Consider the following 24558-nt stretch of genomic DNA (forward strand, 5'->3'; position numbering starts at 1 on the left):
TTTCCCTTCCTTTCTTTCTCTGGTAATAAAATATCTTAAATAATTTTCCTATTTTTACCTACTCTTTTTAGTTAATTTCTGCTAGCAACAAGTTCTCTTTTTTCCTTACACGAAGGCATTTTTATTTCACCTTCTTTTTAAAGGATATTTTTGTTAGATATGTAATTATAGATTAGCAGTTTTCTTTTGTCTTTCATTACCTTAAAAGATGTTGGTCCAGAGGATAGCAGGAAGCATGGTGGTTGGGCTCTGGACTTGGTCAACTGTGGTTCAAATCCTGGACCTGCAACTTGATTTCTCACTTTTCTCTCTCTCTCTCTTTCTTTCTCTCCCTCATTCTTTGCCTATCTCTGGTGAGTGCATGTGCCCTGTAGCAAATTTAAAAAAATTATAGTAATGATAAATACACTTAAATAAATAGGTTTTTTTTTTTTTTTTTTGGAGAGGTTTTTTTTTTTTTTGCTATAGGGCGCTTGCGCTCGCCAGACAGACAGAGAGAGAGAGACAGAAAGCGAGAAATCACCCCCCAGGGGGGATGGCCACGCCCCAATCCCTTCTTCATTCTCCTCTTGGGATCTTGGGCACGCACACACACACACTTGGCGTGAGTTTTAAGCCACCAGGTCCAGGACGTGAACTGCGGTCGACTACGTGGGAGTCCAGCAACATAGCCATTACGCTAACTGCTGATTCCCCCAATAAATAGTTCATTTAAAAAAAAAGAAAAACAGTTATTAGTCCACTGTTTTCTGGGATCCATTGTTTATAGTGAAAAGTCAGTCATTCAGAAATGATTTTCCCTGTCTAATATTATTGTATATTTGATTTTGTTTGATTTGGGTATTTGGGGGGGGGTGTTGTACATCTTAAGATTTTGATTTTTATCTTTGCTTTTCCTTATTTGACTAATACATGTTTATATGGTTTTCTTATACTTCTCCTGCTTGGAGTTTGCTGAGCTTCATACAGCTGTAGAATTATACCTTTCACTGAATTTGGAACATTTTTAGCCATTTTTGTTGTTTGTTTTTATTTCCAGAGGGTACATATGCCCTCCAGAGACAGCTGGGGGCGCGAAGGAAGGGAGAGAGAGAGAAAGCAACCCCCCATGGGTGTGATCATGCCATCATTCTTTTTTCTCCATTCCTCCTTTCCATCAGAATTTTGGGCATACATGCCATGTGCCTGGTGTGGTTTTTAAGCTGCCAGAGCCAGTATTCAAACCACGGTCAGCCATGTGGTATCTAGCTCCTTTAACCACTGAACTATGGGACTAGCTGGTCATTGTTTTTAAAACTATTTTTTGAGATCAGCAGATGGTGTAATGGTTATATTGCTGGACTCCCACATAGTCTACCACAGCTCAAATGCATGCCAAGCACATGTGCGTGCGTGTGCCCAAAATCCCAAGAGGAGAACAGAAAAGGGATTGCAGCATGGCATCCCCTCTGAGGAGGATGATTTCCTGCCTTTTCTCTCTCTGCCTCTCTCTGTTTGTCCAGCGAATGTATACACCCAATAGCAAAAATCACTCTTTAATTTTTTTTCTCTCCTCGTTCTCTTGCTCCTTGTCTTGATAGCACAGTTATCTATGTGCTCATATTGTCCTATAGATTCTTGAAGTGTTGTTCATTCCTCTTTTTTTAGAATGAATTATTTGTATTGATTTATTTTCACATTCATTGACTGTTTCCTTTGTCATATCCATGATGCTATTAAGCCTATACAGTGAGTGTTTTACTTAATAAATGGTCTTTGTTAGCTTTAAGATTTCCATTTGGTACTTGTTTGTAGGTACTTTTTCCTCTGCCATGACTTCCTGTGTTTTCATTCACATGGAGTATATCTTCCTTTGCATCATTTAGCATAGAGGCTTTAAAATCTTTGGATACTAATTCCAACATTTAATTGTCTTTCCTTTGGAAAGTGGATCACATTTCCCCATTTTCTTTTTATTCCCAGTAATTTTGAATTGTAACTTGGAGACAAAGAATGTAATTCACTATGTGGATATGCAGGGTTTTGTTATATTCCTCCAAAGAAAACTGATATTTTTGTTTTAGTAGATGGATAACTTGGTTCTACTCAAATGGCAAACTCTGTCGCTTGAGAAGTAGCTGAAATCTTAGCTCAGTATATTTTTAAATCCTTTATTGGATTGCTTACAATCAATCTTGCACTTTGTATGGCTCAGGAGCCAACCAGAGGCTTGGGAGAGTGTATACCCAGGATTGTGTTTTCTTCACCCCTTCCAGGCTTTTTGCTTTTTAAGATTTTTCTCTTCCTTTCCAGTGGCTATGTTTATCAAAAATTCTTTCTCTGGTTCTTCCAGACAGAAATACAGTAGTTTCTTTTAGACTACTAGCATTCAAATGCATTTACAATGTGAGGAGTAGAAAATTATGAACACATTTTCCAAGTGTTGACTTTCCAGATTTTGTCTGTTTTGTTCACATGACAGTGTCTTTAGGTTAATTGTTTTTTGTATTTTGTCCAAAATTTATAGTTGTTATTTGCAGGAGGTTTGTCTAATAGGAGTGCATTCTGCCGATCCACAAGTTTTAGGAAATTAATGTGTAAGGTGATTCCAGAGAATGCAGAGATTTAATGTACTCTAAATATCACTTAAACAAAACTTCAGGGGTTGCCTTTTGTTGGCTTTTGTTGTTTGTTTGTTTGTTTCTAAATAAAATAGTTCCCAGAGGTACTTCAATTAGAATCTCTCTCAACCCCATGGCAACTTATTGTCTAATTCTAACCACCATTCTCCAAGGATCTCACTTTCTATTCTACCCCAATTATCCAAGCAACCCCTTATTTTATTCTCACCCTGGATTCCCTTCCAACAGCAGTTACACAGACTTCAGCATCATTTAGGAAGGCTCCTGGGTGACACCACTGATAAACTGTAACTTTCTTCTTCATGGAAAGAAATGCTTAGCATCTGAATTCTGCAGTGCTGTGGTGCCCCTGAAAAATCCCACAGTCATAACTCTGCAGTCACCCATTGCTCTTGGGTTACCTTAGTCACCGAAAGTTCCAGAATGAAATGTATTAGATTTGCATTCAGGTTTTGCTCTTTTCACACCTTAATCCTAAGTGCTGTCTCTGATCATATACTACATTAAATGCTAGAGCATCTACACCCAGAAGACAAAAGCATTACTGAAATTACTTTAGATAAGAAAGTGAGTAAAAGCTTTTTGTAAACCTACTAGAGTCAAGCTCAACCTCAAAGCAATCTGTGGCTGCACAGACATAAGTCCTTGAGAAACCTGAACAGCCCCAGCCCCAGCACCTCAGAGAAGGCAGGAGACCTGAACTGAAACCTCTATTTTTAAGGGACAATTTAAAATATTTTAGCCCCTCTTAAGTATATAATGAAGATTATAATATACAGAAGACAATTCATTCATAGAAATTAATTGTGAATTAGTGACATGAGAATGGGAAGTCATATAAGTCACTGAGAAGATAATCCAAACATTTATATGTTGATTATTATTTAGGTTTTATAAAACGTTATGAACTACAGAACCCATAATCCATGGACTGCCATAGACATTAGCACCAGCTAATGAATTGTGCTATTGATTTCTTCTTTCTGTCTTTTTTGACCCTCTGTTAAATTTAAAGGGGAAAAGAGATACATTAAATTCCAATTCTAATAATAGCCCCCAATAGGAGCCGAGTAACTAAGACAATGGGAAGAGAGCCCTTTCAGCCATAGGGTTTACTGTGATCCTAAATGAAGTCTGTCATGATCATGGAAGAAGTTGATGAGTTCCAGTCAGACCTCACAGAATAAGTGTCACATCCCAAATGATTTTACCAGTAATAATTAAGCTTCACTCTCTCCAGAGAGCCTTCGATGACTAAAGAGGAGTACTTTTGAGAATTCCAGATTTAGATTTCCTCTTATTGAGGTAGCAAATGGATGCTTTCACTGTCTATTCTACTTTCTTCCATTGGCATATAAAGGGGCTTTGAGTTCAGTTTTTATGTGTTAATAGGGCACCATTAGAAAGTAGCAAATTTATCAAGGAGAATAATGTTCAAAGGAAAAATAAAACAAGCATTAAAATATGTTTTAGCAAAGAAAAGAATAAAGTATATTGCACATAACATTTTCTGAAACGATAGCTAGCACTTTTAATGGAAACTTAGGTGATACCATTGAGGCATTTCTGAAGAGCCAGAGTACTTGTAATTAATTGTATTAATCACGAAGACCAAATTTATCCTTAGCTTCTATAGTGTTAAGGATAGAGATGTTTACCCAAGAAGAAAGCTAACATGGCATTCTTCCGTGCAGATGTAATTTTCACTTGACAGTGTGTGTATTTGTATGGTAGGTGTTTGCTTTTCATTTAGTCACTTAGAGTTTTTTCATCCTTTTGGAAATTTATTGATTTATTTTGTGAAGTACAGAGAGGAGGGAAAGGAAAGGCTATGATTTGTGACAAGTCTGAGCCAAATATTTATTTATGCCACAATTCTCTCCATCAGTATCTCTCATCAATTAGTTTTGTTATATTGTAAAACACAGACATCTAAGACCTCATTAACTTAATAATTTGTCACCATATTTTAACAGCTATGATTTTTAAATACATAGGCTTCTTTTCCCCCCAATTTTACCTGAGAGAATGGCATTTTGACTTCTCCTATCAAACACGCAAAGAAGGTAGGAAATGTGCGATCTCTCAGTATAAAAATGCCATCCTTTTGCTACCAGTATTGCAGCGTGGGGGAGCAGTCAGGAAAGGTTTGCACTGTGGATATCCATATCCCATCTTGCCAAAGGATAAATAAAGGGCATTCATTCATCAGCTTTCAAGCTGCCACCCTCTTTTCCTTTCCCCCCAGCCCCCACCTCTCCCTGAAATTGGGAGGAGGGAGGTTCTGATTATTTTTTGCCTATTTCTAGCAGAGCTAGGCATGAACAATTAAATTTAGGGCTTCCCTGTGGTCTGTGAATAACAGTGCACAGTGCTAACCATCAGGGCACAAAGGCAGACAACAAAAAAAGGCTTTTTTATTTTTTGTTTACCCTTCAGGATACTGTTTACCTTATCACTGAAGGGGAAGTTATCATCTCATCCCTTTTGGAAATTGTACTGGGTTTATTCTTTAGCTTCAAGTCTCAAACTGCCCAGTGATAGAGTGGGGATGTCAGCCTGGGGCTAGGGGATTTATACGAGGCCCTGATCTCTGCCCCCACCTCCAGCCTTGTGCGTGTGTGTGTGTGTGTGTGTGTGTGTGTGCATGCACTTGCATCCCTCCCTCCTTCTGCCTGTCTGTCTGTCAGGCTTTTGCTGTCTCTCGAGTGCAGTCTCCCTTCCTCATTCTCTCCACACTATCTCATTCCCTTTTTCTTGATTTTTCTGTCAAACCTTTTTCTTTTTCTCCCTTTCAACAGAATGATTTTTTTCCCTTTTCTCCCTCTCTAAATTTACTTCACAGCAGATTGTCTTGTAGTAAATCACCAAAAACCCAAATAGCACTAAAGCATTCTGATACAACATTAGCATTTGCTTAACAAGCACAAGATAAACATTAAACAAAGAACTGCATTTCTTTATTAGAGGCTGCAAGATACATAATCCATGAGCACAAGAAACATGGGACCCAGTGGATATGCAGATGTGTGTTATTTCATTGGCGCTGGGCGGCCTTGTTAGAAAAGGTTTTCATCTGAAGGCTTGGGGGTGGATGGTTGACTGTCCCTGGTGGGGCTGTAACTAGATACAGAGACTGTTGCAAGCTAGGCTGGGCTCCCTGGTGGACCTGCTGATTGGACAGCCTGAGGAAAACTTGGGAAGCATCGGGAAGTGAACTCAATCACCTTGGGGATGATAGGGGAGAACCAGATGAAGGCATTTGACTTCTTTTGTAACTCCCACTAAGGACAGATTGCCAGTGCGATCCAGCCTCCATAACTGCAAATCAGGCCCTTTCCCCTATGCCGATTTCATTAGAATGGCCAGCATGGTGCAAAGAGGAAAAAAAAAAAAAAAAAAAAAAAGGTTAGACACAGTAATTTTACAGGCAGGCGGGTACAAAAAAAATCTGCATAATTAAGCAGTCAAGGCTGCTAATAGGGGAGTTTATATGCTCTGGGACCAGGCAAGGGCAGCACATATGGATATAGCACTGGATATTAAATCTACGGCATGCAGACTTACTTCAGGGCCCTCAGAGAAAAGGCTAATTATAGAGAGAGGAATTGTGTTTACTGGTCTGTCTTGGGCAAAGATGGTGAAAGAAGTACAACCAAGTTTTGCAGTTAGACATGAACAGGCTGTTAATAGAGATATCAAAATATGTGCTTGTGGTTGTTTCCTACCTAATCAACACAAAATTATAGATTCTATGGACACTCCCCCCACCCCACATTACCTACTATAGGCAAAATGCTTAGAGTTAAAATTCACATTTTAAGTACATGCAGAATGTCAAGATGCACGGGATAGAAGTGAGTTTATTATTAAATTGCCACAATTTAATCTCAGCTATGCTCTTTATCATCAATAAATTTTCCTTAGCAGTTTAGCTAGCCCTTTTTAAAAATGTCAGTGCTTCTGGGCATGAGCTCAAAGTCAGCACTTAAATATAAATGGAGAATCTGAGTGGGAGTTGCAGTGGGCAGGGGGAAGCCTTTTGAGAAGGGGTGTGTTCCTGGAAGGAGCTCTGATGGGGTGGACATTAACATTTCATAATGCAGATCAAAGGTAAAGAGAAAACCCAAAGGCCCCTTTGTCACGGGCCCCTAACGACAGCCTCATACATGAGCCGAGATGGTATCTTCAGATTATTAGAGATTCATTTCGTATTTGTATGTATGTATGTATGCATATATGTATGCATGCACTTATTTATTTATTTAATTCCATACAAAGAATGTTATCTGACAAGGACCAGGGAGTGGGCCGTTTGCCCTAGGCTGGCTATGCCAAGGCATGTCTAGTCATTTCAGGGGATTGCAGAGCCTCTCACAGATTTTGTTTCCAGAGAAGCAGTCTGGACCCTTTGTCCTTTAGGGAAGCTTCCCATGGTAAACAGCAGCCCTCTCCTAATACAGCTTTGCAGCTATGGGCTCAGGCCATTCGTGAGCCTGGTGTGCATTCCATTACTTCACCACAATGAGGAGGGTCACAGAAGAATCCCACCGCCTTGTCTCAAGATGCACTAAAACCTCAGGCTTATGAAAGTAAACAGCATCTGATCAGCCAGATATTGGGTCAGGCTCGCCTGACATCTGTGCTCTTCTTAGAGGCAGGGAATTCAGTGCTAATGAGAAGACCCAAGCCAGTGCCTTGGAAATTGAGAGTTGCAAAGGCTAATGAACATCCAGGCAGGTTAGCCCCTTAAAAAAGAGGGAGAGCATCACAATGGCACACAGGGTGCTGTGCACCTCTTTCTTGTCCACGCGTTGTTCACCAACTGACCAAAGGTGTCAATTTTACTAAGAACAGCTGGTCAGATATTATTAGCAGTTGGTTAGGAGGGTAAAGGTCTTGAGAGACTAGTATAGTGCAGACACCCAATGCAGATATTTCACACTGAATTTTTAAAATGTATCTCTCCCCAGCAACTGTTAAGTTAATTGAGTTTTTAAAGTCAGACTAGCACTCAAATTTTTTTTAAAAAACTCAGTGACTTCTAATATCTCCTGATTCTAGAGGTTACATGAGGTGGTATTCTGAAGAAAGAAAATTGTGCTTGCCCACTGCTTAGAAGGGACAGTGCAGTGCAAGAAAAATGCAGTAGCACTGAGGTACTTAATAAGGCTGTTCTTTTTATCTCACTGTTAAAAATATAAAATTTTTAAAAAAGGGGAACGGAGTACTAAGAAGAGGTCAATGCCTGGAAAATAGCAGCTCAGTGTATTGTAGAATTCATAGGGCAGGACCTGGCCACCATTTTTCTGCTTGTCAAGATAAAATGGAATTGACCAGAACACTAGTAGTCACTTAATAGATGCATCTATAGAAAAAGGGAAAAATTAGTTTTTAGAACAAAATGAATATTAGAAAAGACTCTATATAAAATAGCCTTTTTTTTTTTTTTTAGCTTTTGGGCTGGACAAGAGAGAAATGTTACTGGTAGAGGAATGGTATGAATTTGAGAAGATCCCTTTGACTATGAGTTGAATAGTTTGAGAAGAACCAACTAAGTACTCCTACCCAGTCCATGGGTGAACTCAAAAGCTTTTACAACATAGTGACTTCTCCAGAGCTGCATCCTCTCTCTCTCTCCCTCCCTCTTTATTTCTTCTTTCTTTGACTGCCTCCTTTCATCCATTCATTCAACCAGAAAAAAGAAACAACAAAAACTTGTCTTGAGCATAGGCCTAGTTAGTGATAACTAGGATAATCAAGAAGGAATATATCTTGAAGGAGAAATAAGATATGTATTTTTGCTATGGGGAGAAATATTATACATGCCTTAGGAATCCCATCAAGTATGGGAGGAATTCAGAGAAATTAATCCTGGGCAAGGAGACCTGGTCAGGGCCTACGTGTTGAGGAACAGCAAATGATATGACAGTTCTTTTCCATTGAAACTGTGCAGTTCTTCCTTGTTATAAACTAATTTTCCATGTCATTCTAACAAATGCATCAGCAGAATAGCTAAGCATTACTCACACATGCGCACAAAGTTTAATTGAGGAGAAGAAGAGGAGAAAGAGGGGGAAAATACAGCCATAGCTGCTGTGGCAGCATCTGTTCAAAAGTGGATAATTTAACAGCATTAACATCTTGTGGGTATTGTTTTAAAGTTTATCATTATCATTGCTGAAATTTCCTCATAAATGTCTGAGTTGAGTTTAAAAACTAACAAAAGGTCTCTGCTGGATTTGACCAAGTAATGCCACATGTCTGGGATCCTGACCAAGGCGACTCATTTCTGGGAGTAGGGAGGCTCCATGAGCCAGGCCTACCTTTTCTAGGCTGTCCTGGGTTTGCAGCCCCACCAACAGCCTTCTGCTGGGCAGGCCATGCTTCTGCCCTTGTGGCCACCTTCCTGTTTACCTCTCAAGTCCTACAAGACCCCAAACTGTTCTGGGGCTAATGAAAGAACTGACCATAGAAGAAGAAAACAACTTCTATTAGAACTCTGGTATCTCCTTTCTTTCCGCTATCTAAATACGCTGAAACCAGTTCCCTTTCCTGCTCACAGCCTCTGGCTTCTCCCTACTCTTTTACCTATATTAATGGGAAGAGGAAAACGTGGAGGAACATAATTAAATGAATTCTAAAAATTAAATACATTCAATATAAGATATTTCAACAAATGGAGCAATGGGGTATTTCATGCTTAATAACAAGAATAATATGAGACGGAGTCACTCTAGGTCAGCCATTGTGCTAGATGTTTCATACATATTATCTCCATAGAGCCTCACAAGTACATAGTACTTGATATCCCCATTAATAGCTGATTCAGCCAAGGCAAGCTTAAATAACCTGTGTGAGGGGTTAGGCAGTGACACAGCAGTAACACAACTGAATCCACAGGGGAAAGGTCCTGGGTTCACATCCCAGGACTTCCTAGAGCATGCCAGACACTCATACCCATAATCTAGGACAGCTGAAACCAGGGATGGACTGCAGTGTAAAGACCTTGTCGGGCCTGGCTCTCATTTTCTCTCTTCTAAGAAGAAATAAATATTAAAAGTAAATTACCTCTGCGAACTTACAGAGTTTTTCAGTCTCAGACTTCAGTATCTAACCCACTGAGTTATTCCAAAGTCTGAGTTATGAAAATCTCCACCATATTGCATGGGAAGAAATACTTTGAGGTTAATGCCTAGAAATATTTTTATAAATAATGTTTATTTCTTTTGCACTACAGTGTGTATATATATACATACATACATTAAAAAAGTATTAACAATTGACCACAGAATTTCTGAGCATTCATTGGAAATTAATATTGAAGCAATATGCAAGCAAGCTTAATTGTATGTGTGACCTGCTTTCTTATATATTTGGGAGGGTGGAGATGAAAATGGAGAACACACAGTAGATGCATTTTACTGCCAGAGTGGAACTTTACAATCGTACCAGGGGACCTTTTGGTAATGTTTGTAATGTGCTGCTATTGTGATTTAGGAAAGAAAAATGCTACTGCTGGGCTTTATTTTCAACCAATTTTTTTAAAACATCAATTAATGCAATGAAATGTAGTACAGGGAAATCTAACTTTTTATTTACATTTCTGTGGACCTGGGAGGGTTTGTTTGTTTTTGTTAACTCCAATCATTTGAGCTCTACAGTATATGGTTTTCTTGGTATTTTCCAGATCAACTCAGTAAGTTATATTTAACAGTCTATGTGAAACTCTCCATATGAGGAAGACAAAACAGCCTTGTAACTGGTACTATTTGTTGAGAAACAGATGATTCTGCCCTGTTTCACATAGTTTAAAAATAATGACATTTTGGATTTTTATAAAAATTTAATTAATAAAATGAATCATGTCAGTTTTCTTACCCATACCAGCAAAGCTGCAATTTGTTATTTCTTCATGACTTAGTCATATTTTTTGAATGCCAAGTCTTGAACTAAATCTTGATGAATTCAAAAATAATACATAAAAAAAGAGTATCATATTTTTGGCTTTAATCAAACCTTAAAAGGGAACTAATAAACCATTAAAATAATCAAGACCCAAGCTGAAAGGATCCTTTTTCTGTTTTTTTCTCCTATTGCTACCCATTGCCTTGACCAAACACACATAGCAAACATATGAGTTGCTGGCTGACCTCCTGTCTTCTTAAACATAGGAACCTAGTAACCTAAGTAATATATATAATTTGACTAAAAACGTGGTTCCAAATGAAATTTAACTTTTCCCCAATCTTAAGCCTACATTTCAGATTTGAACCCAGCTCTACCAATAACAACCTGCGTAACTTCAAGTAAAATAATTCAGCACTTACTAGGATTTGGGTTACCTGAACCTAATTCATATTAAACAGATTAGCTGAAAGTTGATAGAGATAAACCACATCTGCATATTTTGAAAATTATAACAGGCTATATAAATAAAAGTAGTTATTTTATCTGTAATCACCCTAGGTAGCAATAGTAGGAGAAAAATAACCATTGTAATAGTTCTAGCAATGACAAGAGCCACCATATTGTGGGGTCTTTAAAAAAAGAGGGGAGCATAAATCTGACTTGTGTAGATAATTCATTCAACGTCTTGTGCTTAAAAGTCAGCTTGGCCTGAACACAAATTATGATCTTCTACAGCAGATGAGATCATATTTAGATCTAATCGGGTGAGTTAAGGTCACTGTGACTACTGTGATTTGGAATTTTCCTACTGTTATCAACTTAAGAAAGAATTTCTAATATCACTTTAAAAAAGAGATGCCCAGATTCCAAAATCTGGGCATCCTATGTGTCACTGTGTTACATTCTTCTCTTTCTTCTCCTGTTGCCTGTTGAGAAGTGTCCAACTGTGTTGTATGTATCAAGTAGAGGAAGAAGGTTCAGAATGGATTACATGGGCCAGGATACCAGTCTACCTCTTCATCAATCATGTGCTTGCCTACTGAGACAGTCATACTTCTGTCTGATTTTCTAAGATTTTGTTTATTTTGTTTATTCAAAATAGCATGTGCACAAGAGAGAGACAAGCACCCTTCATAGGATCTGGTCAAGTCAAAATCCTCTTCCCTCAAAGCCTATAGCTCGTCTGGGTCTTGGGTACACATATGCAGCTAGCATCTTCTAGATCGACTGGGCACCCAAATCAGTGGTCGGCTACGTGGCTTCCAGGACTGTAGTTTACCACACTAACCAACTGCACCATCCAGGCTAGGCCCAAGATTTAATTTCACTTTTAATCCTTTGAAGTAGTTGGGGCCAATATTTAATTATGGAAACTTCTCTTCTTATTCCAGGGAAAATAATTTGTTTTGTTATTGGGCATTGTCTCTAAAGAGAAGTATCTGTGCATGCTTCTGTTCTTGCAGTTGGTTGAAAAGATGTTAAAATATTTACTTCACTTTATTCATCTCTGCACATTCACACAATGCTAATCTGTATTTATCCCTCCTTGTTGTGATTTCTGAACTCTTTCCAATATCCAGAAACAGGAGTACTTTCAGATCAGACCACACATCTCCTCTTTTATCCAGCAACTACAGTCCTGCCAAATTATATAAGCTATGCATTTTTCTCCAGATGGTAAATATTAAAAAAAAAAACTCATATTAATTTTTGTCTTTAAGAAACCAAACATTGCTACCACTTTTCAGAAACGAAGGAAGAGTAAGCCAAGACACCACTATAGGTCACTTTCTATCCTGAACTTTTATGTTTTTCTTTACCTAGAATGAAATTGAGAAGTAAGCTATGTAGGTTTACTTGCTTTCAGAAAGACAGTAAAGGCTATAGTTATGGGTATCAGACTTACACTTTTTTTGTTTGTTTGTTTAAACAGCATTGGAATTCTATGCTGATTACATCACATGCAGGAAAAAGCAGAGCCTTTATATGTATAAAATATTGTCCATTAACAGATATTTAGTGACATTATTTTGATATATTTCCTTTTGTGTTTGGAGAGTCATTATCACCCTTAATATTGATACAGTATACAATATTTAAATTTTAAAAACTGATCTTGAATGAGCTGGTTCAGGTTTTAGAAAAATTGTCATAAAGATAAGGGGATTAAAAATTTATTGTGCCCAAAGCATCTTTCTAATTTGGCATTATAGTCTTAGAAATATTTAATAGCTTTGCAGAAGGTAATATAAAGAATTACTGTCTGAGAAAGAGCGCTCCGTAATTATTATGTCTTGTTCTTTATTTAACAGATACACTTATTACCTAATCCATGATTTTTGTTAGGCCCTACTTAGTTTTAGTTTTTGACTTAAGAAAATATCTAGAGACATCTACTTCTTCACTACATTCCAAAACACAGTAGAAATGAGACAAAAACTTTGTTATAACATGAATTTTTCACCCCTTCCTTCCTTCTTTCCTTCCTTCCTCCCTCCCTCCCTTCTTCCTACCATTACAGTAGATAACAGCTTTCTCACATATACTGCTCTTGACTGACAGGGAACAGAAGGCACTAGGTACTAATATAATTCATTGGTATGCCAGTAACATCTTGGGTTTAGCATATAGTGTCTAGATGTGTGGGTGTATCAGAAGGAAGCCCAAGAGAAAAAAGTCAGGAACACATTTTGCTAACCTGTATTTTCACACAAAACTATGGGGTTACCTTTTTTGTAAATCCACACACATTTGAATATGCATGCAGTCTCAGTTTCTTCCCAAACATTCACTGTAGTAGCATATCAGGGAATGACTCAGGAATTTAAAGAAATATAGTTAGTTACAGGCAGAATAAAATTAAGAAATCAGTCTTCATTTTTGAATAATTATAATTCCATAAAGGAGTGCTGAAGCCCAGCCTCCATGGGGTTTCAGGTATCACTTTAACCAAATCACTGGGTTATTACCACTGAGAGGAAACCTCAGCATTCAGGCACTACGTCACGAGTCATATAATTAGGAAAGTTTCTTTCAGATTGACAGCTCAGACCCAAGTTGCTTTACTGAGAATGGTGTTCCTAGCCCCTCTGAAGGATCTGGAGATCTGGGGAATTTAGTGTTTCAATTTTCCAACAGGTGCTACAGATTCGTTAAGGTGTTGCTTTCCTAAAGGTAGAAGTCAGCTTTCACAGGGCAAGAGAGACTTTAATTATCATCATTTACAACAAAGGGGATGAAGTGGCTGAGAATAAATTCAGGCCTTGTTTGTCAGCTCTTTCCGGTGTCTTGGAAATATAGATAGCTCCTTGTACATCATTTAGTGATCTAGAAAACAATAACTTTGTTTTGTTTTATTGACAAATTAAATTGTTATACGTGAAACGGAGGAAATTTTTAATTTTTAAAAAATTTGTTTTATTTCTTCTATGAAAGAAAGAGAGGAAGAGTGAGTCTCTCCTGTCCCAGCCAGCTTCGATTACAGGCACACGGGCACTTGTTTGTATGCCCAGCATGTACAGGAAGGCTTCAGGAAGTGAACCTGGAACCTTCCCATGGGGATCCACCATAACAAAGTATCGCATTACTACTGTTCCATCGGCTGTCCCAGAAATTTGTATTTTTATTTTTAGAATTATTTATTTAATTTTATTTATTATTATTATTATTATTATTATTATTATTATTCAATTTGACCTGAAGAGACAGAGAAAGAGAAAGATGGAGAGTGAAAAGGCAAGCCACCAGTTCTGGGATTCGAACTGCAGTTGGCCATGTGAGAGTCCAGTGCTTTAATCACCACAACCACCTACCAGTCCCAAAATTTGTATTATAAATGAGAGTTTGGTGGGACAGTGTAATGTTGGATTCAGGAAGCTCAACCTTTCATACTGGCCATGATCTGAACATATTTTTTTGTCTTGAGAATATTAGTTAATATCTCTGGTCTTAATTTTCTCATCTTTTAAACAAGTCTATGGTTAGATTGTCTCCAGACCCCTTCTAACCTTTATGTAATGCTTCAGCATTTAGCCAGATATATAATGTCTTTTTTTCTTATATTTTCCTTGATTATTGCTTTTCTTCAATTTTACATGAAAAGGCGAAATGTCTGGAATCTTTGAGTACTTGAGCCAATAAATACAGTTTGGCAAGATATTTATTAGAATATTTCTTAACAAAAGGATAATGCCAAATAGTGGTCAGCCAGCTCTCTGGAGCCTTCACAATCATGTTTCCTAGATCACATTTCCAACTTTCCTGAGCATTGGGAGCATTATTTGTTTTTTGGAGGGATACTAATCACCTTATAGCAGTTTTATGTCATTCTCTATTTTTCCTTGAGTATAAAAGCCTCGCCTAAAATACAGTCTGGAAGAAGATAACTGTATATGGATTCACATGCTGTACATTTATTTTTCTTTTATATGTGTTGCAGTATTTTCCTTTGCTAATATATTTTGACACCTTATAGTTGTAACCTGCTGTTCTCTTTAATTGCTTATTGTTATTAATTATATAGTGGTAACGTAGTTGGCTGCTTGAGCCACTTGGCTGTAAAGAAATTCATTTATCATTATTGCTGTTGGAGCTACAGAAAATTGCCAGCATTCTATCCAGAGATGAATGTTTTCGAGCTCACTTCCAGTAAAATTTTGAACACGGGTCAAATCTTTAAGTAATTTCTCTCTGCTGCTACCTTTTGAGTCTTCTAGTCTATGCTTTGAGTACCTTAATTTTCTCTGATCTTTTGTTTCAGTCCCTAACTGTTGCCCCCACAGGGAAGTTTATATATTGTTCTCAACACTTTGTTCAGTGGCCTATCCACATAACACCCCCTCTTTTCTTCTCATATTCCTATCTGTAAATTTCCCTTCTTAGAAATTGTAAGAATAACACTCCTGCTTTTACAGCTTTGTTAAGTACACATTTCCTTCCTTCCTTCCTCCCTCCCTCCCTCCCTCCCTCTCCCTTCCTTCCTTCCTTCCTTCCTTCCTTCCTTCCTTCCTTCCTTCCTTCCTTCCTTCCTTCCTTCCTTCCACTTTCTTTCTTTCTTTCTTTCTTTCTTTCTTTCTTTCTTTCTTTCTTTCTTTCTTTTTGCCAGAGGGCATAGTTGATCACCAGAGAGAGGGAAGGAAAAGCACCACTTGATTAGCACTGTCACGCCATAATCCTTTCTTCATTTCTCCATCCCATCAGGATTTGCGGGATTCCTGCACATGCACTCAGTGTGTTTCTCAAGCTGGGTCTGGGATTCGAACTGTAGTCGGCCATGTGAGACTAGCTCCCTTAACCACTAGGCTATGAGACTGGCCCCATATTTTGTTTTAAATAATTAATGGTGATAGGACATTGCATTAATCTCCACCTTTCCATAAACACGTTCATTATGCCCTTAAAAACAACTATGCACCTCTTCTATTCACACTATAAATAAACAAATGTATTTAGATTCCCAAACTGGGAAACTGTTGGTATATCAAATGAATGAATGAATGAATGATGTACAGATGCAGACGTGGGGATACAAACTTACATACATCCAGCTATTACTGATGTCTGTAGTTTCTTTAAATCTGGGCTTAATTTAGAATACATGACCCCACAGCTGCATTTGCCACAGAACAGCCAGGCCAGAGTGTGCCTCTGCCTTCTGGCGGCATGACATTAAATTCACACTAGTTAAGCCAACTTAAATTGAGCCTCCTTGAACCTTCCTAAATAAAACTAGTGGCCTTAATTACAATCAGGCAATTTAAAGGTTATGGAGCTCTAACTAGTACTGCAGTATATCACTTTAATAATGCACAGGAAAATTTCTCTAAGGGGTGGCATCGTTTGATTAGAAGAATTCGAGTTTCACAGCACTTTTCCAATAAACTGTTTTTAGAAATCTTATTGCGTTTATTGTGCCATTACCTTTTTTTATTCTTCAAGGCCACATTTCTAAGGTCACACCAATAGAACAATAAAAATGTGACTCATTTGCAAATAACATGCAGTATTGTGATGTTCACATTGCTGCTTAATGGTTTTCCTAGTATTGCCACAAAGAAAAAAAGGAACAGGATGATGTCCTTAGGAAATTGGCAAGACTCTAGCTTCTTTATGTCTTCATGTATCATTGCAGATACGACTTGTGCTTTCGTGGTGAACTCTGATTCTAAACACCATGATTTACGAGAGAAGGTGTCATCTTGCAATAAGTAATCAATAATATACTTTCTAAGAACGATAATTAACTTTGGAAATGCCCAATTTGCTTCTCATCTTAAATCAGAGGGCACCCCAACCCCTTTTTTGTTGAGGTCTGTAACATTTACAAAAGTTGTCAAACCTCTCTCCATTTCTTTTGTTTGTTTGATTTGTATTTTCTTTTTTTTCTAAATCATCAGCAGTCGTGCTTTCTAGCAAGGATAAACAGCTATTCAGTGTTTGGAGACTTGTCCTTCAGATAACTAGTGGGTTTATGCCAAGACGAAGAAGATGAAAAAAAGAAAAGGCCCTGACCCTTGCCATAAGCTCAGCACAGCAGCACGAAAACATGCCCGATGAGCGCTGTGTCCAGTACATCTCGTGTTGCTGGTCCACCGCCGTGTGGAATTAATATTGACTGCTGGAAGGTCTCAGTTCTCAACGATGTTTTCCCGATAGATTTGACTGAAAAGCAGGTTACATTTAGTTTATGCTGCATGAACTATCCTCCTTCGATTTTACCAATTTGTGTTTTTTTTTCGTACAGTACTCGAAGGTAAATATACCTGTACTTCCACCAGTGCCAGAAGTCCCAGATGTGAGGGCATTAATAGTAGGTATTTGATATCAAGCAAGAGAAATTTTAAGCATAGAGTGTAATTAAATGTATACAACTGATTTAACCAATTAGTTTTAAAAATAGAGCTTTGTCATATAAGCATACAAACTATTTAAAAGTTGTTTATAAGTCATGGATGTATGATGTAGAGACTTCTCTATGACTTGAGACAAATAAAAGGCAATTAGCCCTTCTTTTAGATGGTATTTTCTTTCTACGTCAGATAAAAATGCATAATGACATTTTTCCTTTTGAAATAAGGGCTAAGTTTTGACTCCTCAGTTTCTTGCCAGAAATAAGCTGGAAAATTAGACAACTGCTTTGTCCATGCTTTATTTGCCAGTGCATCTTAATCTTATTTCAGTAAGTACATAATGACACCAAGTGCCATAAGGTAAACGTGGCTGTTCTGCCATGTGACATGAACAGGCTTTAATGCACAAGGAAATGGAGCAAACTTTTCAAACTCAACTGACAAACAATAAATGCGATTGTGGTGTCAGTCTCGGCATTTTGTACTGATGAAATTAAATGGAGGATTAGCTAAGTATATATTTCCTGTAATTCAATAAACAATGATTAAGTCCCAGCTTTGAGCCATGTAGTGTACTAGGTATCTGATGCACATCCATGAGCAAAACGAATTCCTTGGCCCTCCTGAAACTTGTAGCAAGAGCTGGTGAATAACCCCAGACTTAGTTCTTGACCCTCTTTCGGTGTTAAGCTGTCCCAGGCTGCTAACCCACCACTTGTTAACAGGCAAGACAACAGCTGAAATACGTTACTGAATTGGAAACATGCTATTTTCAATCATATTGCACATCTATCCCTTATGCAAAATGCAAATAAATGCTTTAAACTTGCTTTTGTGTGCTCATGAACTTTCTGTTAAAACAGAGCACCTTAAGATTAAGTATGAAAACTTTTTTTTTTTGGAAAGTTTTTTTTTTTTTTAATAGGGCACGTGTGCTCGCCAGACAGACAGAGACAGAGAGATAGAAAGCGAGAAATCACCCCCCAGGGGGGATGGCCATGCCGCAATCCATTCTCCTCCATTCTCCTCTCGGGATCTTGGGCACTCATGCACATGCGCCCGGCGTGAGTCTCAAGCCACCGGGTCCGGGATGCAAACTGTGGTCAACTACGTGGGAGTACAACGACATAGCCATTATGCTAACTGCTGGTCCCAGTATGAAAACATTTTTGAAAGAAAAAGGTTTACTTTCCTAAATATGGGGAAAAATATTTGTGAGTATAACCAAGGGGAAAAATTGACTGCTGCAGTAAGCTGGCTCTCTTTCAGTGGAACCCAGTGATGCATACTGGGTTTGAAATTTTAGACAAAAAGCTAATTTTTAAAAAGCAACTCTGATCTCTAATCAGACCTGAAGGATGTATTTCAGACTTAATTGTTCTCACTCTCATCCTCATCCCATTTGAAAGGAAAATTAGCTATAGAGCTAATTTTTTCATCACTATTTGTTTTATCTGAGATCTAAACCACACAACCCAGGTTTAGAGAGAAGGAAAGAAAGAACTAGAGGTGCTGATGTCTTGGCCAGGTTTGAAAGGTCTCTGATCTGTGCACTTAGCCCTGTTCCCCATTTGTTCCAGACGTCACTGCTGAGTCCTACAGTTGGAGGAAATCTACCTTTTTGTTGGGTTGTTTGTTTTATTGGCTATTATTTGAATGATATTCCAGTATTTTCTCCTACTTGAGAACATTCTAATAAGTACTTCACACAACTGATCATAGTAGCCAAGGAATTGGACGATATTGCATCTCAGAGCATCTGAAATCCCACTGCCTGCCTCTCCCATCTCTACCCACCTGGACCTCCTGCTAGTTTCCAAGCTGCTGATGTTTATGGGCTCTAGGCAGCCCCTGGGCTCTTTAAAATCTGCTGGGTACCATGCAGCCTACCCCAGTTGAATCATTTCCTGCTCTAGCCCTGCTGATAATGAGAAGTTCAAGGCAGGAAATAACAGTGTCCGTATCAGTGGCTTTACTATAACGTCCAAAAGCATTGTAGCCTTCAGAACCACTGGCCAAAACCAAGCAGTAACTGAGTTAAATGTAGAGATGCACCTTGTAGATCTCCTGGAAATAAGATCCTGGCTGAGACACACTGAATATAAAAATCATTTGGCTTTTCTGGGGATACCTAAGGGTTAGACACCAAGAGCGTGGAGAGTCAAGGTCTAGGTAATGATGCTCATTTATTCATGTTCCCAAAGCCCTTTCTTACTATAAGAGTGCTCTGCTTGTATCTTGTGTTCCTCTCTCACCTGGCATAGAAATACTGATGGTGGCAAACACCCCCACATTGCCTTACCCCACAAAAGTGCTAGTGTCATTCTCTGCAACATTCATTTTTGTGTTACATTGTTCCAAAGAATAAGGGCAGAACTTTTTAACTGGCTTGAAGAAAAAGGTTCACACAACATTCAGGACTCTCAATTCTGCCTTACTACTGGGGCTTAATGACTAATCTACTGGCAGACTTTGAAGCCTAAGTAATATTCTCCATTGCCAAATTAGCACCTTGGTGTGTTTATGTTACAGTTCTGAAATATGTGCAGTATATAATACAACAAATTATAGTGGTCTGAGTGCTGTGGACCTAGAAAAAATGTGCTGGCTGTGTGTGCATGGCAAATTACAGTACAGTCTGCCTATTTTTCTACTCCTGTTTTCTAGGGTGAGCCAACGTAGCCGAGGGGTGAGTTTTGTCATGTGTGGCTTTTCTTTGTTACTCCTCAGACCCCTAGCTTATAAATGTGTGCCTGGAAATTAACTCAGGGAAGAAGAGAAGCAAAGTAACAGATGGGGGCTTAGGAATTGGTACAGGGCATAGTTTTCTTGGATTTAAAAATATATATATAAAAGAATATAAAAGGATATAGTGGTACCCACATTCGAACTGGAAAAATTACCACTGCCGGGCATTTGATTCTCTGGATTCTGAGGGCAGAGTATGCTCTTACTCAGATCAGAGCTTTTAAGTATGGGCCCTGCTACATGATGATGTTCCAGGAGGGGTTTATTTCTGTGGACTTTAGCCTATAGATTTATGCAGTGGAAGAGGCTGGAGGACCCTTCTGGCCAGTCTCGAGGGTAAATGAGAGAAGGAGTTCTACTTATAAACCGTTACAAATTGGTCCTCAGTAATGGCTGCAGCGTTGATCAGACGATAGAAGGGGGCCCCTAGTGATTCCTGGGATAACAGCTGCATGTAAGTCAACCACTGAACATTTGCTTGTAGCGGCTCTAGAATTTTGTTTTTATTGAAGGAAAAGGAGTATAAACATGGGACGTACAGTCTAGAGGCTGCTTAAAGGGTTTCTCTCATTTTAAAGCTTGTATTGAAATGTCAGCCTCTTGTGTTAAACTAACAATTGCCACGTTGGAACTTCTAACTTGATTTGGGCTTGAGCATCCAAATGGTAACCATTATTTCTCCTGTTGTAAAACTGGCTGATTAATAGTTACATTAGTCCAAGTTTTAGAAATTGGAGAGATAGAAATAATCATTCCCTTTCCTTTAGAGAAGCAGATTCTGTCCTTACAACGCAGTTTTTAAATGGTTATCACGTTTCCTGCTAAGGCAGTGGGGTTGTACTCCAATTATGTATGCAGACGCTCTCCTTTGAAGCATTTAATATTGGAGTAAATATTTACATTAGCATCAGTCTCTTCTATGTAGGCTTGATTCCTGTTTACATTTATGTTCACACTTAAATGAGGATTAACAAATGGAAATAATTATTTTTGCTGAAATTTCTATACATGTGGAATTATTTCTTAATTAGGTTCAAACTATCTTTGGCCATGCCTTGCAGTGGGTAAGCAGCTGGTCTCCAGAACAGGCGTGGTGGCGAGCGCTCTTGTCTGACAGTGGAACCATGATGCTGGGCGCTCGCACACTCCCACAGTATCCGACAGAGAGGGGTACTGTTGTTTGGGAAAGATACAGGCTTATACTGAAGCTGTGGTCTTCTCCCTTGGCTGACTTATTTGCTCTTCATGTTTCTTTCTCCTCTTGTGCAAATTTCTGTTTCACCCATATTGGGCTAGACATCTACTGTAGAGAACTGGAGATTTTTCCCTATATTTTCTTGATGTTGTGTGTTTCATCTCTAACTTTTTGTCCATCAAGTGTTGTAATCAATCTTTATTAATAGGGTATTAAAATGACAGGTTTTTTAGTTCGGTTTTTTTTTTTTTTTTTGCTTTCTTTTAATTTCAAAGTAACCTGCAAAGGTCAGTCTTACTCATTGTCAAAAATCTGGCCAATATAGATAAGCAAAAAGAGGAAGAAAATTCTGGAAGTTTCATTGAAGATACCATCTATAACTCTTAATAATTAAAAAAAGGGGGGGGCACTGCACTAGCCTATTATATCTTAATGAAATATTGTAATGGTTATTAAATCAATTGACTTTGAATTTCTTTTTAATAAATGAGTCAGACTGTATTATCCAATTACTGTCAGCTACTACCTTTCTGGAGTAAAGAACTGGTTATTTTAAGTGAATTTTAAAAAACATTTGGCACCTTTAGAAAGAAGAAGGGATATTTTTTTTTCTGAAACTTTTTTTTTCAACTTAATTTACATTCCTTCCCTTTCCCTAAGCATCATCACAGCAAACAAAAAAAGTTTCAGAAAAAAAAACCTATTCTATGACTGCAGTATGATACATAGCCCCAGCCAGGTGCTACTTTATAGGATGTTCATTCTACTCATTGAGGCTAATGCCTAAAATTGGACTTGTGTTCATAGAAATGTATATATCAGCTCTGCTTGCTATGAAAACATTTAGATTAATTAAGATCTTTAGTGACTCAATAAAATGTGGGGGGAAACAGTATAGAAAGCAAACATAGATACCAGAGACAGTGTGGGAGGAGAGTGGGAGATGGCAGAGGGTAAGATATAGGGAATCAAGGACGAGGAAAAAAAAGCAAAACATAGAGAAAACAAGAAATGGAAAATTATTTGTTGACGATAACATGTATGCTGATGTGCTTGACTGAGCCAATATACAGGTGTACTCTGGATGGAAAATCTCATTTTGTATGTTGTCATGATGTACAGTGAATGAATGTAAATAAATAAATTTAAATAATAAAAAAAGATTTAAAAAGAAAGAAAGAAAGAAGAAAGAAAGAAGAAGGGGAAGGCAAGGTGCAAATTGGACCTTTGTGGACAAAATCCCAGGTCTAAGCCTTAGGTTCACATGAACATGGAGGTGTTGTTAGTGTCAGTTCATGAACATCTATTTTTGAAAGGAATATCAGTTTTTGAAAGGAAACAGGGTTTAACTCAACCAGAACTCCCTGTCAACAGTAAAGGTTTTTAGAAATTCTTTGACAGTTAAGACCCTGATACACAGGGTAAATATGGGATGTAGGAGAACAGGGTTAAACAGACTCTGAATGAGGATAAACTTCGGAAATCCTTGTTTTAAAGAAGTTGTATTAGTTTTCTATTACTATCTATGCTCCTCTTCAGTTAAAAAAAAAAAGTAAATTATATTAAGCAATTACAAAGATGTTCTGTCTTCATTATATAGTTGACCCCACAGGAGCAAGAGTGAGGATGGGGAGAGGGAGGAGGGAAGTAAACAAAAGCAAGAGAAATGGGTGAACATAGTTTCTGTCTTCTTTAGAGCACGTTGATTTTGCTTGTCCTGTTACTTGCTGTGTAACAATTCAGATGTTCTATTCAAATAAATAAGATCACTTTATTGGTAAAGACTTCACTGTGTAACAAATTAATAAAAGGCAAGCAGAATTCCCAATTTTTTTTCAATATTATAGCGTGCTTTTAAACCATGAAAGGAAAATGAAAATGCTAGATATGATTATTATTATTGCTGTCACTTAGTATCTTCACACATAAAAGGTAGACTACATGAAAAATAAGTCTACACTAATACTGACGTTAACCCTTTATAGCTGTGTGGCACATTTTTGTGAATTCACTTGACTAAATTTTGGTTATTTAACAGTTTGGGGGGGGGTCAACTTTTTTTTTTTTTGGATAAGGGATAAATGAAAATCAATGGGGATTTTTCATATACCTTATTTATTCCCTCTGTTATTTTTTCAAAAAAATGCTCATAGTCAAGAAAGACATCATGTTGAAGAGCATCCTAACTTACATAATTCACTGATGTTCATGGAACAGGCAGTCATTAGCCCCAAGAAAACCAACCAGGTCTTTGCATGCTACTTCACAATTACTTCAAGTTAAGAAATGGGGAACAGGGGCCGCCAGGTGGCGTGGTGCTTAAGGGTGTTGGTCTCCCATGTGACTGACCGTGGTTTGAGTCCTGGTTTGGTGACTTGCTTTCTCTCTCTGTCCCTCTTTCTCTGTCCTTCTCTTGTCAAGTTAAAATAAAATAAATGAATAAATGAAGTTAAATTAAAAAATATTAAAAAAAAAAGAATTGGGGAACACCTGTATACCACTTTACACATATAGGTCACATCTTACTTCTTCTACAAAACAGATACCATTTTAAATGAGATGAAAACCTTTAGTTACCATTTTACGGTGCAAAATGAAGGTATGAAACATCAAAGATATAAAAAAACTTTTAAATTTGGCAAGTATTTCTGGTCGCTAACCTGCTAATCTAATTCCCTACAACAAATAATGTTTCTTATATTTTTATATGAATTTTTATTATCATTTTGAATTAATATATAGTACCTTTTTATATATCTTAATGCTTAAGATTTTGAAATTTTTTAGTGACTTTAGGATTTAAAAAAAGAAAGGAGCCAATGAAAAACCCTTGATCTTATATAATCCCTAAAGCTTTGGTATAACCCCTTGTCATGTCAGTATGCACAATTAAACTTCCTCTTATATAATTATAATCAAGGAATTTACTGTGCCACCCAAATGCAGAGTAGGTTTTATCTCTGGTGAAATGTAGACAGTACTGGGTGGCTTAATTAGTGCTTTGCCTCTCTTTTTTACAAATTCCAACCCTCTGCTTCTAAAGACTCATACTTGGGTGAGAAGAAAGATTAGGAATACAAATAGAGTGATTTTACTCCTAGTTAGCTAATAATAACTCAGTTTGTAATTGGGTTTTTGTATTGCCACTGATATCAACTGGTGAAGGACTTACACGCACATGTTTTCTTTGAATGAAAGAAAATAACTGGAGTGTAGATTTGTTGCCTCCACAGCA

The 24558-nt window shown here is 37.8% G+C and overlaps 1 protein-coding gene across 5 annotated transcripts in view; it reads left to right on the plus strand.

The window, feature by feature from the left end:
• ZNF521 (zinc finger protein 521) overlaps positions 1-24558 on the plus strand; it is a 333149-nt gene that overhangs the window by 265896 nt on the left and 42695 nt on the right. For 3 of the 5 annotated variants that reach the window (XM_027774205.1, XM_027774206.1, XM_027774207.1), the window contains one exon: positions 17275-17340. The exons of the other annotated variants lie outside the window; for them this stretch is intronic. In XM_027774205.1, the coding sequence (XP_027630006.1) occupies positions 17275-17340 (66 nt within the window). The remainder of the gene's footprint in view (positions 1-17274; positions 17341-24558) is intronic. 5 annotated transcript variants of the gene reach the window in all.

The sequence above is a fragment of the Tupaia chinensis genome, unplaced genomic scaffold (assembly GCF_000334495.1).
Source record: "Tupaia chinensis unplaced genomic scaffold, TupChi_1.0 Scaffold000414_1, whole genome shotgun sequence".
In the NCBI taxonomy this organism is placed as follows: domain Eukaryota; kingdom Metazoa; phylum Chordata; class Mammalia; order Scandentia; family Tupaiidae; genus Tupaia; species Tupaia belangeri.